At 38.4% G+C, this 17081-nt stretch overlaps 1 protein-coding gene across 1 annotated transcript in view; it reads right to left on the minus strand.

Moving 5' to 3' along the window:
• PLD1 (phospholipase D1) overlaps positions 1-17081 on the minus strand; it is a 216740-nt gene that overhangs the window by 66194 nt on the left and 133465 nt on the right. Inside the window, exons 13-19 of the mRNA XM_024124338.3 lie at positions 15166-15276; positions 13058-13258; positions 11804-12017; positions 11100-11213; positions 2752-2880; positions 1905-2023; positions 305-418 (exon numbers count right to left, since the gene is read on the minus strand). Coding sequence (XP_023980106.1) covers positions 305-418; positions 1905-2023; positions 2752-2880; positions 11100-11213; positions 11804-12017; positions 13058-13258; positions 15166-15276 — 1002 coding nt within the window. The remainder of the gene's footprint in view (positions 1-304; positions 419-1904; positions 2024-2751; positions 2881-11099; positions 11214-11803; positions 12018-13057; positions 13259-15165; positions 15277-17081) is intronic.

Consider the following 17081-nt stretch of genomic DNA (forward strand, 5'->3'; position numbering starts at 1 on the left):
ACTGGTATCAGCTCCAGGTTTACTGGGTATCATGTTGCTAGAGTCACTTCAGAAGGAATTACAGGACAAACCTCTCCTTGAGTGGCCTTTTCTAAAGATATGCATTTATTATATTTATACGAGAGTTTTAACGAGGATAAATTGAGTACATTTAAAATAGAAAATACAATACTAAGTTTTAAAAGGTTTATTTAGATTTGCTTTGGAGTTGTCCTTATTGCAAAACTTGAAGCCAATAGGCATTTAGTCCAGTAAGAGTGATTGTACCCAGTAGTACTTCATGAAAAAGAAAAGCCAGACTTACCTGTACATTAGCATGGACAGACCCGGGCATTTGGTGTTTCAACTCATGGGCTGTTGTTTGAGATTTTGGAAGCAAAAAAGGATAAGAAAGGGACCGATATTTTGGTTTCATAATCTAAAATAAAGAAAAAAACAGGTAAAAAAGATTCAAATGAAAAAACAGTTCCAGTCTTCCTTACTTTGTGATTATAAAAAAAAATTCAGGTTCATTTGAAAAAGAAAAAGGGAAAGAAATATTAACAATGGGTGTTTCTAGGTGAAGAGGCAATAGATTATTTATTTTTGTTTTCCATCTATTTCCCAGGGACAGAAAACTCCCTTTTGCCTTCTTTTACCTCTTGGAGTGAGCATTATTGCTTTGTATTTTTAAAGAAAACTTAAATACAACCTGGAGTTATAGAAGTATACAATGGCAAAAATGGGATTATTTTATAAACTGATTTTTTACTACGTTGTAGATATCTTGCAACAGCAGTAAAGCACTATATATCACTTAAAAATAATTTCATAGTAAAATGGCATGGAACAATCATAATTTGTTTAACGATTTCTATTAATGAGGATGTCAGCTGTTTCTCATTTTATATGAATTACTAGATGAAATGTCAAGAAAAATGACTTATTGAGTAACTTCTTTAGCTTAAACACCTGAAATAGATTTTCTGAGTCAAAGGTTACATACCTTTAAAAAGTTTTCTGCAGTTGTACCAATTTATCCTCCCAGGAGCAAGGTATAAGACCATCATAGATCCCAAACCCAACTGTAGGTATCTGCAGTGTTTTTATCTTTGTCAGTGCAATAAGTTAAAAATATTATCCTTTTATTTATTCCTTCATTTGCCTCTAAATTCTTGTTAAAAATATTTCCACTATTTCTAAGAGCTCCCACTAACTGTTTATAATGTTATTTAAATGAAAATAAGGGGACACTTTAAGTTGTTAATAAAACTAAATCTTTTTCCAAATTATAGGGAGAAAATGCCTATAAAACCATTTTATTTATTTTATTTATTAAGATTCTACAAATAAAATGGAATCTTAATAACACCTAGACGATAGGTACTTAACTTAGGAACGTTAGGTCAAATTCTTACAAGTAATGAAGGTATCATACTAAAGAAGACACAGACTGGAGAAAAGAAAAATGGCTCCGCCTTCTCATACTACTCACTTTGCTCAGAACCGCCTCTCAGAAGCCTGTACCAATATGGGCCCAGGGCAGTGCCAGGATTGGAAGGCCTTGCAAGCTCCAGCTCTCTCACCTGAACGAGGCTCCCATCCCCCTACAGTAGCCCAACAGCCCTCCACGTGACTATCAGCCCCGGCCAGATGCTTAAACGACACTGAGTGTCCCAAGTGTTCAAAGGGTTAAACCATAGGCTGTGATAGTAGCATCATCCCTCCACCCTCTGAATTGTCTGTGGTGTGAAAGTTCAGGAACATTTTCTTTTTATTTTGCTCAGACACCCAGGCACTCTGACAACCGGGCACCCAAGAGTGGATGGGTAGCACAGCTGCGGCCACCGCAGCCCCTTCTCGCCTCCTCTTCCTGGCCTGTCTCTCTTCATGTGGACTGGATCATGATAAGACCACCTATGTACCTTCGTGAAGTTCCAGCGCTGGATGAAGTGACGGGCCACGTCGCGAGCCGCCTTCCCGTGGACTGCAGAGGCGATGTCATGCCATGGCATCCGGGGGGTGGAGTACCTGTCAATGAAATCTGCCCGGATGCACCAGGCAAGGTCCTTGCTAACTTCTGTGCCCAGAGGCACACAAGCCATCTGACCCCAGCTCTGACCCTGACTACGATACCTATAAGAAAATGTGGTGATGCCCACCGTGTGTATATTACTGGGCTTGGATAGAACAATACCTTTATAGCCAAGAGAAACATAGATCTCACACTGAGGAACACAGTCTCCCATGCACCTCTCCCAAATATGTTTCCACTTCACTTATTAGATAATCACTAGGCAAGGCAGATGTGAGTTGGTATACATTATTTAAAGCTGTGTACTTGACATTACATTTTTCTTTTTTATCCTGTTGAAATAATGTTAAGCTACGTTCCTATTTCCTGTTAGATATATAAGCACAGTGATAATCTGAAATGTGCTGTTTTAATGCTGGAAGATGAAGATGATATGCAGAAAAAAGGAGAAGATCAAAGGAAGGGAACCATCTCCTGGAGAATTACAGATTATTAACCCCCTAAAATATGCCTACATGGAAGCTGGAGATTTCCAACAAGTAAGCTCTATTTCATTTTCTTTTCTTACTATAAGGAAAAGCCCTTAAGTATATGACTGAATCATAGTTTCCAGTGTTTTACCAAATATTCAAAACAAAACAAAACAAAAGATATTAGATCATGCACATGCATACTTGTTGAGATGCTGACAAGGAAAAGACAAAATATCAGCAGCCACCCACTACCGTGGTACTTACCAGCAAAAGGTTTATCAAGTTGAACCCAATCTTTGAAGACAAAATTGCAGTAGTCCTTTCCATGCCAGAATCTGGTTTCCCCATGTAGCTCTCCCACACCAGTCTGTAAACTTCGGATGGAGCCCGTGTCTGTAAATGCAGCAAGACCCAATCAGAGACTGGTTCAGGTGGACCCCAGAGAGGGAGGCTGATCTCTTATTTATTAAACACCTAAAGACTTCTTAACTTTTCTTCTTAAGCCTCATAACTAGGACAGTACGTGTTCACGAGGCTGTGGATTGACAAGGTTTTAAAACCCTCATGAATTTACTATTAGTGGGTAGTTGGGGCTATATATAATCAGGTTCATCATTTGACGGTGAAATTTAATATTCTTATTCTCACCATCTACCAGATCACTGGAGGAATGGATCACAGGGTTAACTGTGAATAAAGAACTTGCTAGGAGAGCCTATGAGAGAGCAGTAGAGTCAGGTCGGGTGGAGGAACATGAGATGCAGAGGCCATAAAGAAGTCATGTCCTTCTTTTTCCTCAACCAATATGGTGCACATCTAATGTATAATTCTTGTCTTTTGCATCTCAAAATGCAAGAACCTCAAATTTGCAGACAGACTGTGTTCCAGCCCTGGAACTGACTAGCTAAGTGACACTGAGCTTCATCTTTTTGGGTCAGAAATCCTTTATGTGTGAAAGGAAACATTTGGCCCAGATGACATCTAAGATCTTTTGGGCTTTAACATTCTATTTTTCTAGAATTATAAATGACATCCATAAAAAGTGTAACAATAGACAGAAGCTCATGACCACACAGGCGCAAAAGCAGCAATCCACTGCAATATTTCACAAAGAACTTTGTTGGGAAGGCTTTACTTAAGGGTAAATATGTTGACTTAAATAGTTTGTATGTTTATGGAATATGCTGATCACAAAGACAACTAAGCAGGAAAACTAGCAGAACTACAAATCACAAAATGCAGCGCTTGGCACAAAAGAGGCACTTAACAGATAGACATTGGATGCAAAAATGTTTGTTGAATGAATAAATGGCACTACGTGCAGGAGCCAGTGAGAGTACCGGACTGGTCTCCCGACCAACACGCTGCCCCAGAGCTGTCCTTCTAAAAATGCAGACCCCTTGCTTAAAAGCCTTCTGGGATGACCTACTGCCTGGGGGGGGTCAAATCCTAAGGGTTTAGTATGCACAGAGAGCTCTTCTCAAACTGCTGACAATCTCTCTTTCTGGTCCTTGTTTTCCTCACACAACCCAGACCCCCGGCACACCATACTTCTCACTGATTTTGACAGGCCTGGTTCATCATGCAGCTGGCACATTATTCTTTCTGCCTAGAATGTTCTTCCCTCCATCTTGGTTTGAACTCCTCATCCTTCTTCAAGAGCCACATTAGCTGTCATCTGTCCTAGAGACACCTCCCAGATCTCAGCAGGGAGAGGCAGTCCCTAGCATTGCGGTAGAACCATTAACAGTTGCACACCTCAGGGCCTCTGACTCTGTGACCCAATTGTGTAAGGATGCTCCCTTCCTGCTCCACACTCATTCATCTATAAACTTTGGGGTGGGGAGTATGTCCCCTCAGTGCCTGGTATAGCTACTGGCAGTCAGTAGGCAATCAATAAGTATTTGCAGAGCAAAAGTTTTTAAACAATCACCACACATACTGCTAGTATTCTATCTCAGATTGAATAATTAACCTCCAAAGGGTATTGGAATTTTCTGTAAAAGGAAAATGTCTTAAAATGCTAACAATGAACAAAACTTAATAATGCTAAAAATAGAATTCTGTTGATTTCTCCCAGTGATTTATTTTCCTGCTCTCTAAGACTGAAAGGCCAAAGTACTGGTAGGTCTATTTGCTCACCTGTAGGCTCTTTATAGTACGCATGGCACTTTGTTTATTAAAAAAACAGGAAAAGAAAAAAAAGGGGACAAAGAACGAGATAAATAGTGGGACAATTCCAAAGTAAAATTTAAAAAATATATATATATATTATATATAAAATTTGTTTTCATCAACTGAGAAACTCCAGGCTAAATCTTTATATGTATATACATATACTTGTTTAAAAATCTCACCGAATAATCAGTTTTGATAAGAAAAACAAAGCAAATTCTTAGTCTCAGATAATGATCTTGGCGCTAATTGAATTCAACCTGCTCACAGTTCAAATTTGGTTTTGGTTTTAGTCATGGCCAAAACTAGTCCAAATAAATCAGGGTCCTCCTCAGAACAAATGAAATAATATTAAGGCTAAACAGAACAAAATACTCCTACTTACTGCGATTACTGCTCAGAATTGCATGAACACATATGGGCAGGAAGGGAGGACGTTTTACATCAGCAATGCCGACCTGAGGTGGTTCTTATTAGTCTATATCTGGCTCCCAGTTGATTTCATAATTGTGTCTGCCTTGTCTTTTGGCACCGGTTTTTCATGCCAGTTTACTGCAAGCCTCATCCATCGGTGGACCAGACTCTGGCTGCTGAAGTTCATGAAGAGGGTATCTTCCTGCCCCTCACCCGGTGTCTTCTGACTTTGCCACATCCTCCTGTTTTTTCTCTCGTCTCTTAGCTTCCAAGGCTGCACTCCCCTACCACTACTCCAACTCACCCTTCTTGATCTTCCTTCCTAGCTCCTCCTCCCTCACAAGGTTTTCCCCAGCTTTCCACTAAATGTACCCCTGTAGCCCTGGCTTTTCACTGGGGCTCTACATCTACAGCCACATCCAATGCCTCACTTGACCTCATCTACCTAGTTGTCCCACCAAACTATAAACTCATGCGTAACACTAGAATCACCATCATTCCCACAAAATCAAGTCTTCCCTTGAGATTTCTGCTTTCTGTTCATGGTTTCTCAAGCAAAACCTCAGAATCACCTTTGGCTCCCCTCTCTTCTTCACTGTCTTCTCCACCCACCTCCCCATCACCACTTCTCAAATCCTATTGAAATTTGCTAGTTCTTTCTTCTGAAAAAAGATTCTCTTATTCACTTCATTCTTGGGCCCGCTGGAACAAGCTAGTCAGACTCCCCATGTCTCTAGTATGAACTTCGTAAAATACCACCCTTATTCCCCTACCCTTCCCCTCCACCCCCCACCCCCTCCAAATTCCACCTCCCCAGGGATTCTCCAGCATTTAAGGAATGAGGGTCAATGACTCAGCCTGACTTTCAAGACTCTCCAGATATTGGTACAATTATATCCCACCAGCCCAATCCATACAAATTAACTACCCATCAACAGCAATTCCAAAACCCCAAAGCTCTGAAAATCCAAATGCTTTTTTCACAGCTCATTTGTTAGCAAAACCTGACGTGAACTTGAGGTTATTATCTTTATTTATCCCACTTGATGTTGCACGAATATAAATGATTTGCTTATAGGGTATTTCCTGGACTTTGCCAGGAGTGTAACATAATATAGAGTATAGGTATTGTATTACCTTTCTAAAATCCAGAATCTTCTAATTTCTTTTTTTTAATTGAGGTAACATTGGTTTATAACATTACGTAAGTTTCATCTGTATGACATTATATTTCTACTTCTATATACACTACAGCATGCTCCCCACCAGAAATTTATTCTCCATCCATCACCATACGGTTGATCTCCTTTACCCATTTCACCCTCCCTCAACCCCTTCCCTTTTGGTAACCACTACTCTGTTCTCTGTATCTACGTAATTATTTCTGTTTAGTTTGCTTATTTATTTTGTTTCTGTGTTTGTTTCCTTGTCTTTTACATTCCACATATCAGTGAAATCACATAGTATTTGTCTTTCTCCATCTGACTTATTTCACTTAGTATAATACTCTCAGGGTCCATTTATGTTGTTGAAAATGGCAAGATTTCATCTTGTTTCATGGCTAAGCAGTATTCCATTGTATATATTTACCACATCTTTATCCATTCATTCACTGATGGGCACTTAGGTTGTTTCCATATCTTGGCTATTGTAAACAATGCTGCAATGAACATAAAGGTGTATATATCTTTTTGAATTAGGTGTTATTTTTGTATTTTTTGGGTAAATACCCAGAAATGGGATAGCTGGATCATACGGTAGTTCTATTCTTAATTTTTTGAGGAATCTCCATACTGCTTTCCCAAGTGGCTGCACCAATTTACATTCCCATCAACAGTGCATGAAAGTTCCCTTTTCTCCTCGTGGTCGCCAACATTTTTTATTTTTTCCCTTTTCGATAATAGGCATTCTAACAGGTGTGAAGTGATATGTCATTCTGGTTTTGATTTGCATTTCCCTAACAATTGGCGATGTTGAATATCTTTTCGTGTGTCTGTTGTTCATCTGTATGTCTTCTTTGGAAAAATGTCTCTTTAGCTTTTCTGCCCATTTTTTAATTGGATTGTTTTTTGTTGTTGTTGAGTTATATTAATTCTTTATATATTTTGGATATTAACTGCTTATTAGATATATCATTTACAAATATCTTCTCCCATTCAGTAGGTTGTCTTTTCATTTTGCTGTTGGTTTCCCCCTTTGTTGTTGGCATTTCTCATATGTGTGTTAAGATATAACATCTACCTGGAGTGCCTGTTTTTCTCCCTTCTTAGTCTCTACCTACTGAATTTCTGCCTATATTCATGGCCAGTTCCAAAACAGGTCCTCAATGAGTTATATATATTTTTAAATCTCTTGGTTCTTGAAACTTTTTGGATTTTGGCACTGTGGATCAGGTTTACAGTTGTGGAGAAGGCTTCACTGACAACTCATGCCAGAGGATATTTCCCCCTGATGAATTACTAAGGCACTAGGTTAGTAATACCACCACTTACCTATTAGATAATAAGCTCTTTGAGAGTGAAAATAAGTGTTATACATTCTACACCACTGAAAACAGAGTTTAGAAATGATTTAACCTACTCTTCATTATCCTTTATGATTAGATATCTGAGTTTGAAACACTTGTCTCAACTAAATGGCAAGAATTATTTTCCCCATCAGCCATATATTAAATCTTGCTTAAAAGGAAAAGATTAGCAAACAAATACTGAATATAAGAAGAATAAAATTCAACCCTTTAAAAATAACTGTATCAAGGAAACAATGTGTTTGAAATTCTCCCTCTTGCAACATAATTTTAAGAGAAAATAATCTTGAAGATGGCTGAGTGATTTTGAATTAAAATATATACTATAGAAATCTACCATAGTTACTAATCACATTTAAGATGAGCTGATTTTAGTGCAGTTTTTTCTACTTAAAAATCCACAGTGATCTTGCGTGCACACTCTGTGGGCAGGAAGAAGACCCAACGCAGCCAAAAATAAAAATAAATGAATAAATTTATAAAAAGAAAAAAGAAAACACAGACCATTAAAAAAAAAAGTATGGAAAACAAAGGAAACCATGAAGAAGCATAAAAAACAAAACAATAATGAAAACAAAAACAAAAAAAACCCGGGCTTTGCTAGGAGCCCCGTTCAGCCATGGTCTTTTGCATTCAAGTGAAACATTGCAGAGAAGATAATCCAGTTCATATCTTCAGGAAAGGGAAGTTATTAACTAGAGTAAACATTCAGTTTCAAACTTATAATGAAGAGTCACTCTATGCTTAATTTGGGTTTCAAGTCCTATAAGACAATATAAGGTTTTTTTTGCTTTTGTGGTACGCGGGCCTCTCACTGTTGTGGCCTCTCCCGTTGCGCAGCACAGGCTCCGGACGTGCAGGCTCAGCGGCCATGGCTCACGGGCCCAGCCGCTCCGCGGCATGTGGGATCTTCCCAGCCCAGGGCACGCACCCGTGTCCCCTGCTTTGGCAGGCGGACTCTCAACCACTGCGCCACCAGGGACTCCCAAGACAATATAAGTTTAAGTCATTACATGATTTAAATGTAGAGCTGTGCTCTTTGAACTTCCTTCATTATTAATAGTAGAACTTCCTTTTTTTTTTTCCCAATACAAATTCCCATGGCAGTCCAATATATAAAATAATATATGTGGGATTTTTCTGGTTGACACAGGTACCAATAGAGGCAGGAGGGTCCGGGGCCCCCAGTATTATCCTCAGAGCACCCCCGAGAAACACCAGGATCCAAGGAATAGACTTTGCAAAGCACTGCGCCAGAAGGACTCAACTATCCTTTGGCTTTCCTATTTAAGTAAATTTACTTTTTTCATATTAAAAAATTAAATTTGTAACTTAATGTAGTTAATGGAAAGAGTCCTCTCCGTCCCCCACATCCCATATGCAGTGCATCAGCAAATGCTGTCAGCTCCACCTCAAGATGTATTCAGTGCCTGCCTGGTCACTACTTGCCACCCCTGTCTGCTCTGAAGAAAACATTTGTAAAAATGCAAGTCAGACCTTGTCTGGCCTTTGCTCAAGACCATCTGATGCCTTCCTTTTTCACTCAACGTATAAACCAAAATTCTATAATCTACCCAACCCTCTCCGACTTTGCTCCTATCATTCTCCTCTAGCCCACCCGACTTTTTTTTTGACTTCAGCCACTCCTGGAACATACCAATCTCCTCCTGCCTCATAGTCTGCACTAGCTACTCCTCCTGGCTGGACTCCCTCCCCACAGACATTATCTTATCCTGATTCTTCTCTCCCTTTTGATCTTTCTCGAAAACTCACTTCATTGGAAAAGCACTCTCTGACCCCCTCCCCATATAAAATAGTAACTCCTCCCCTCTGCCCTTCCCCCCTTCCTCTGCTGTACTGTTTTCCATGATAATTCTTACCACCTGACACATTGTGTTTGATGATCTATTTGTATATACAATTCCCATCCTCACTCTCCTACTAGTTAACAGAATTTTGTCTGTGTTGTTCATTCCATCCCTAGTATCTAGAACAGTGATTGACATAGGAGCTCAGTAAGTACTTATTTAAAGAACAAATGAGTCATATACATTTATTTTTGTATCCCCACTTACAGTTTTTAATGATTGTGCAATTCCATCAAGGGAATGAACTGTTCATTATGTTCTCAACCATCCTCCATTCTCTACTCTTGGATTTTAGGTTGTTTACTTTCTCTCTTCTCTCTCTCTCTCAATAAAAAACACTGCACTGGACGTGTATCCAGTTTATTAGGGAGAGGATTTCCATCAACACCTGAAAACCACCCACATTGCTGTCCCTAGCTCACCATTATGGGGATCACCCCTCTCAGCCTGCCATCAGCCTGAATTACTGAACGTATTCTGCACCCAGCTTGCATCTTCTTTTCCACTTGCCCCCAGTCCTGTTGTCAGCAACACTAGCATTCAGTCCCCTTGACTTCATGTTTCACAACTTCATTCCTCCATCTCATCGTCAGTCCTAATGCAGCAAAGCCACACTCTGGAATTACAAAGCAATACCTGGACCTGTTTGCAACCTTTTATCTTTAATGTCTGCCCCGGCATGCACCCCTGACCTGGCTCTCTGGACTTCCCAGTGCCCTGTCTCAGAGCTACGACGCTCTACGGAGCGCAGGAATTACTGTGAGCTATCGCTGAATCCACAGAGGCATCAAGGACTAGCTGTATGCTAAATAAAGAAAATGTCTCCCCATATATGCTCTTCTCCATATTTTAATGTATATCAATGTTGTTTACGTATTTTATATCAATGTGATTTAAGACAAACAAATTTACTTAACAGTTACTTTGGAGCTTTAGTTCACTACATACGGTTAAACAGTTTAAAAGTTGCGGGGTCTCCAGACTACAGAATGCTGGAACCACTGCTCAAGGTCCAGCTTAATGTTCAGGGTCATTAGCTCCTGACAGCCACAAGCGACTCACAGCCAGCCATGCTAGCTGGGCTCTATCTCAGTCATCTCCTAAATAGTACATAGAACTGTGGCCTTAAGAATTTAGCCCAAAGGTCCTGATGTAGTCATCTGCATATCTGCTAAATCACAAGTCTGAAGCATGACTTCTGGGAGACTGATAAACCTGAACTTCTCTGGGCACATCACTTATCATCTCTAACCCTGCGTTGGTTCATCTGTAAAAAGGAGATAACACTGTTATTACCAAGCCCCACAAGTGCTCGGGGCAGTGAGCGGCAGAGTCTGCACACAGTAAATGCTAGCTTACAATTTTACGGTGGTTGCTATCTATTATGATGATCACTTGTCACTAAATCTGATCCATTGCCCAATTCCTCTTCATTCCACCATATTTTAGGCCCTGATTAATTTATTCGAGAACCTAGTTCTTATAGAAACTTACCAGATTATCAATTCTAAAAATATACATGGGGTGAAAACTGTGAGAATGGAAAGCCAACCCAGAGACACAGTCACTCTGCTTATTCAGCAAAAGCTGAAGCCTACAGAGATTGTGGCGCTTCACACATCACTTACCAGCGTTAGGTCTAGTGAGCCCTTGCTCAGACTCACTGGAAGAGCGAAAGAGTTTCAAGTGGGGCTTTAAACCATGGATTAAATTCTGACGACTCCTACAGTGATTACAGTCACCTGGAGAAAGTTGAGAGTTCTTTCTTTACAGAGATATAGATATATATAAATATAGCAGGTTTTCTAAACTCAGAAGCGGCTTCAATCATTTTAAAAACAAGGCGAGGCTATAAAATCAGTCACAAATTCTGTGTAACAGAAAACTGTAGAGCTTTAAGACAAGTCTTAAAGAATGGTAAATTTATAACATGTAGAAAATCTGATGTTTGAGGATAAAAGCTGGATGTATTTCTGGAGAGAAAGAGACATGACATCTCTCATATGAAAAGTTTATAAAGTACACCTAATACTTTTCTTTTTCCTTTATAACTTGGCATTATTTTAGAAATGCTTAGTCATTCTGCAACCATTAGAAGCATGAATTGTGGTTGTTATGACTAGTGATGTGAATAAAACAATAAATCTGTTCTAAAATGAGTCAAACAGAGCCATGAAATGGCATGAGACTGAACAGGATGATATAATGACTTCTCAGCATTGTTCACTTTACTCCATTATAGAAGGACAAGTTCTGCAAACAGGTATACAGTGTCTGGCTATGGAGGAACGGAGCATAGTTGAGATCAATTCCAGTGCAGACAATGACTTACTGGAGGCACTGTCAATGCTGCTGATGCTGTCTGTGTTGCGTAGGTGGTGTCTGTGCAGCTGCCTGTAGAGGCTGAATCTGGAGAACTTTCTGGGCTTTCCTCTTCCTTTCAGTTTTGAATCTGCATCAGCAACAGTCTTCAGGATAGGCAGATTTTTGTTAGATTCGTTTTTATCTTCGAGGCTTAAGGATTCCATAGACTCTGTTGTTTCAGCCTGAGAAAATTATTTAAAAAACAAAAAAAAGAAAGAAAAGAAAAGAAACTGCATAAGATAATCTGCACTGTGGCCTTTTAATTCCAGTTTAAAGTTTACACATGATGGAGGCCCCCTAAGAGGCACACAATAATACGTGTGAGGTCAGCCACAGGGCAGTGGGCGATTCTTGTGAGCTGCTTAAATACTTCCAAAGGGATACCAGGAAGTCCATTATAGTTCCTCTTTCACTGGGCCAGAAAATTCATGCCAATTAACCTTTTGGTTTCAAATACAATTGCATGAGTTATACTCACGGTTGAGCTACTGAACTTCTTCCTCTGATAAATATTAAGTAAGCGATGTTTTTTCTGTCAATTATTTTCCCCATTACCTTTTCCCTAAATCTCTGTTTTCCCAGAAATGTCACCAACATATACAGCAGTAAAATAAGATGGAGCCCATCAAACTTTTTAATAAGCATATTGATATTTTGGTAACCATTTGAGTTGAAATAATAAGTATACAAATATAGGCATATAGAGATTTTGGCAGCTCTTGATTTGAAAGATACTTTGAGAAGTTATTAACCTCCTGCTTTCAAACAGAATTCCCTAAATGACTCCAGACTGACCTATCCTACTTTTGTATGTCTGTAAGAAGGAAGATTTCAAAAACCTTGGCGGCTAATTGTAATAAGGTTGCTTATTTAACTTAAAGTCCAATTTTGCCGCACATTTTGGTTTATGAACTTTTTTCCCAAATAGGAACTAAATCTTTGATTTAAATGGAAAGCAAAGGAACTGACTATGAGATAGCAAATGCTCTATCAAATCTGTTTCCTCTTCCTGCAAGAGAAGAAACTGAGATTAACAGATGCAGAGTTACAGACTCACTAAGTGGTATTTGAACCCAGGTCTGTGGTGGACTCAATGTTCTTTACCTCTCCAGGGATATGCCACCCCTCATTCAATCCATCAGTCAGCCAATCACACTATTAATACACACTTATACAAACTGTGTCCCTTATACGCAGTTCCATAAAGGTGAAATTTACTAACTGTGAGGGAACACAGAGAAGGTCCCCCGATGATGCGCTTCACGCTGCCCACGTCCGTGAGTCTGTGTTCATTGTCATCCCACCTTCCATAGGCCAGGTCAATCCCACCCACAAAGGCCACCGACTGGTCGATGATGATGAGTTTCTCGTGATGAGCCCACAGATATACGCTGGATGACACGTGATCTGGGTGCCTCATCACCTTGAGAGAAAAAAAACCACACACGTAATATGCTTTCTAAAATGTCTTTCATATTATAATAAAATAGGTCTGTTTACTCCCCTGAACAACATTTCCTACAATTCAAATGCTAAAATGTGCTATCTATACATCAAAGAAAATCCCCAAACTTCTAATTTTATCCTCAGTATTTAGCAGAGTATTTATTTATTTTATCCTCAGTATTTACCCCTGGATACTTTTCAAAACTCCCCTGACCACCCTGGACCCCTCACATATGGGGAAGCTGCCCTTTAGCTTGAAATTTGGCTGCATATTTCAATAAAAGTCAGCTCAATGGAATAGCAGATTCCCTTTTCCCCCAAAAGGGTTATGTTATATGTTATATAAAAAACACTAAAACTTTTTAGCCTACACCTATCTCTGACAAAATTTTTAATAAGTATATTGATATTTTGGCAGTCATTAAGTTGAACTAGTAATCATATTGATATAGGGATATAGATGTTTTGGCAGCTCTTGATTTTAAAGGTAATTTAAGAAGTTATTAACCTCCTGGTTTCAAATGGAATTCTCTCTAAATAATCCCAGACTGACCTAATTTTGTATGTCGTTAAGTAGAAACATTCCAAAAACTTTGGAGGCAACTTTATTTTTTAATAACATGTTTCTATTGTGGTAAAATACACATAACATAAAATTCACCATATTAACCTTTTTAAGTGTACAGTTCAGTGGTATTAAGCATATTCATATAGTGCAATCATCACCACTATCCATCACCAGAACTTTTTACTTTGCAAAACTGGAACTCTATACCTATTAAACAAAAACTTCTTGTTCCCTCCTCCTCACAAAATCTGGCAACTACCATCTACTTTCTGTCTCTATGAATTTGACCACTCTAGGTATCTCATGTAAATGGAATCACACAATATCTGTCTTTATGACTGGCTTATTTTACTTAGAATAATGTCTTCAAGGTTCATCCATGTTTTAACACATGTCAGAATTTCCTTCCTTTTAAAGACTGAAAAATATTCCATTGTATGTATATACCAATCCATTATTGAGAGTGTGATATTAAAGTGTCCAACTATTATTACAGAACTGTTTTATTTCACCCTTCAATTCTTTCAATGTTTGCTTTGTATATTTTGATGGTCAGTATTAGGTATGTAAATGTTTATAATTATTACATTTTCTTGCTGCATTGAACCTTTTATTAATATATAATGTCCTTCTTTATCTATTGTAAACTTTATTGATTTAAAGTCTATTTTGTCCAATATTAGTATAGCCACTCCTGCTCTCTTTTGGTTATTATTTACATGGAATATCTTTTTTTAATCAGGTGAAATATATAATCATTATATACTTTAAGCCTGCTGAAGATTAATTCATTGTCTTGATGTAGCTCAGTGACTGGGTGACAATATTTACTGATAGGCTTCAGGTCTCTGGTAAAATATCAAAAGGCTTTTTTCAAATTGCTTATCATGTTTATTCACTTTACTAGTACTTTAATACAAAGTGCTTTCAAGGAGAGCACTTTAAATCTCCTAAAGGAGTTCTCTTTGTTGCTATCAGTGTTCAAGGGATCTCCCAGGGAGATCATATTTAAGAGGTTCCAGGATAACCTAAATGAGGAGTATAGAAACTTGACAGGGCTCTTAAAACAACTCTAGGAAGAATGTTCTTGGCTAAATTATCAGGGTAAGAGAAGCAGAAATGAGAACTCTGCTGACTCCATCAAGATCAGAAGTATAAGAAAGTATAATTATTTTATTTCTGAGAAGTTCACAATATTATTTACTCAAAATATACATTAGGAAATTCTAAAGATTACCACTGCTCAAAGTAAAATGTATCTGAAAAACTACAGAATAATAAAGAAGAAACATTGTTAAGCAAGATGACCTGAATACCTTTATGTTGGGGTGTAGATGCACCAAAGTCCTCTTGCTGTATTCACTATTGATTACAAGAGCAAGTTCCACCTCTTTGTAGAGCATAATGAAGATCCGCACCCCCTGTTGCTGTCACAAGAGAAAACACAGGGAGGAATAAGAATTTCTGGAGGTAGGTTATGATTTTCTTTTTCTTCTTCATTTCTGGGGCATTGTACTTTCTAAAAATTTTTTCTATAAACAAGTATAATAAAATATTTAATGAAAAATGCAATACAAGAAGGTGAAACATAAGTGTATATTAAGAGACAAATATAAAAAATAAAAATTTATCTCCCTTCCATTCTATGACTTCTCATACTGAGACATCAATATTTGACTAATTATAGCCAGAAAGCTGAAATTGCAACTTCAAATACTAAACGTATCTGATAGTCTTATCACTTTGAACATCTCAGAACACTTGACATTGAGGAAAGTTTTGACCTGATTCATGTTAAAGGATTAGGATTTCTCCTTGTTTTTATTATACCACAAAGAATTGAAATAACAGTGTTTTTAAAACTCTGATGCAATAAGTTATGCTAAACATGCCTTAAATGTTTCTGGGGGTATTTTCATAGAATTTTTCTTTATTAAAAAATTATTTCAGTGGAAAAAACATTTCTCAGTCTTCAGAGGTGAATGTATTGGTTCATACTCTTAACCCATAATTAAATCATTCATGTCTATTTCACCACTGAAATGACTTCTTCAGAAGTCAGCTTCTCTAACATTCAAAAATCCCCCAGTTTTAGCAGCAGCACAGAAATTAACTTTGATCCATCCTTAGACCTTGGACCTAAAAGAAAGTAGACAAGGCCGTTGTGAAGGTCAAATTAAATCAAAATTGCCTCATAAACTTTAATATGCTATACAAATAATATTTATTCTTAATATTAACCATCAAAAAAATGTCCAACAACTGGCAGTATAGAAAAGTACTAGTATTTTCTCTCCTAGTTCTGGGCGATGACAAGGTTTTAGCTTATGATAAATTGCCTGACACCTGAATGTCCTCCCCCATCCCTGTCCGCTTACACAGTTCCACCACCAACATACAGTTCCTCCAGGAAACCCTATTTTATTTACCCCCACTTCTTTTTTTTTTTTTTTTTTTTTTTTTTTTGCGGTACGCGGGCCTCTCACTGTTGTGGCCTCTCCCGTTGCGGAGCACAGGCTCCGGACGCGCAGGCTCAGCGGCCATGGCTCACGGGCCCAGCCGCTCGGCGGCACGTGGGATCCTCCCGGACCGGGGCACGAACCCGTGTCCCCTGCATCGGCAGGCGGACTCTCAACCACGGCGCCACCAGGGAAGCCCTACTCCCACTTCTTATATCACTTGTTTGCATCCTCAGTGTTGCTGTGCAGTTTGCAACATTTTAATTTGCACTTACTGTACCCAGCAGCTCTGAAAGCATTCTGAAACATATTACATGCATATTGAGTACTGTAGCTACACCTAGGCATTTAATATCATACAGATTTAAGACAAGAAGTTTTCCATAATACTTTCTAGAGTACTTGAGATGCAGGCATATCTAATAAACTAGAGTGAATAATTTAGTTACAGTTTAAATGTAATCTATGGTAATTAGGTATTGTTCATAATGGACATTTGAGTCACAAATTTAAGAAGCCTTACTGGTTGAACACATCTAATTTATAAGAACTGGATATTTTTGCAATGCTATAAAAATGTGAAATAACATAGGAGTTAATATTTTTAGGCTGCAAGATGTAAATTCTTGGAGTAAACCAAACATATATACAGTTCCCCAATGTTGCTCTGCCAATAAAAAGCATATTTTGGCCCCTAAATCCTTCTAATAACACATCACTTCAAAATACTAACTCTATCTTACTTGGTGTTAGTAATATCTGAAAAGTGTGCA

Source organism: Physeter macrocephalus, chromosome 1 (genome assembly GCF_002837175.3).
Source record: "Physeter macrocephalus isolate SW-GA chromosome 1, ASM283717v5, whole genome shotgun sequence".
NCBI classification, from domain to species: Eukaryota; Metazoa; Chordata; class Mammalia; order Artiodactyla; family Physeteridae; genus Physeter; species Physeter macrocephalus.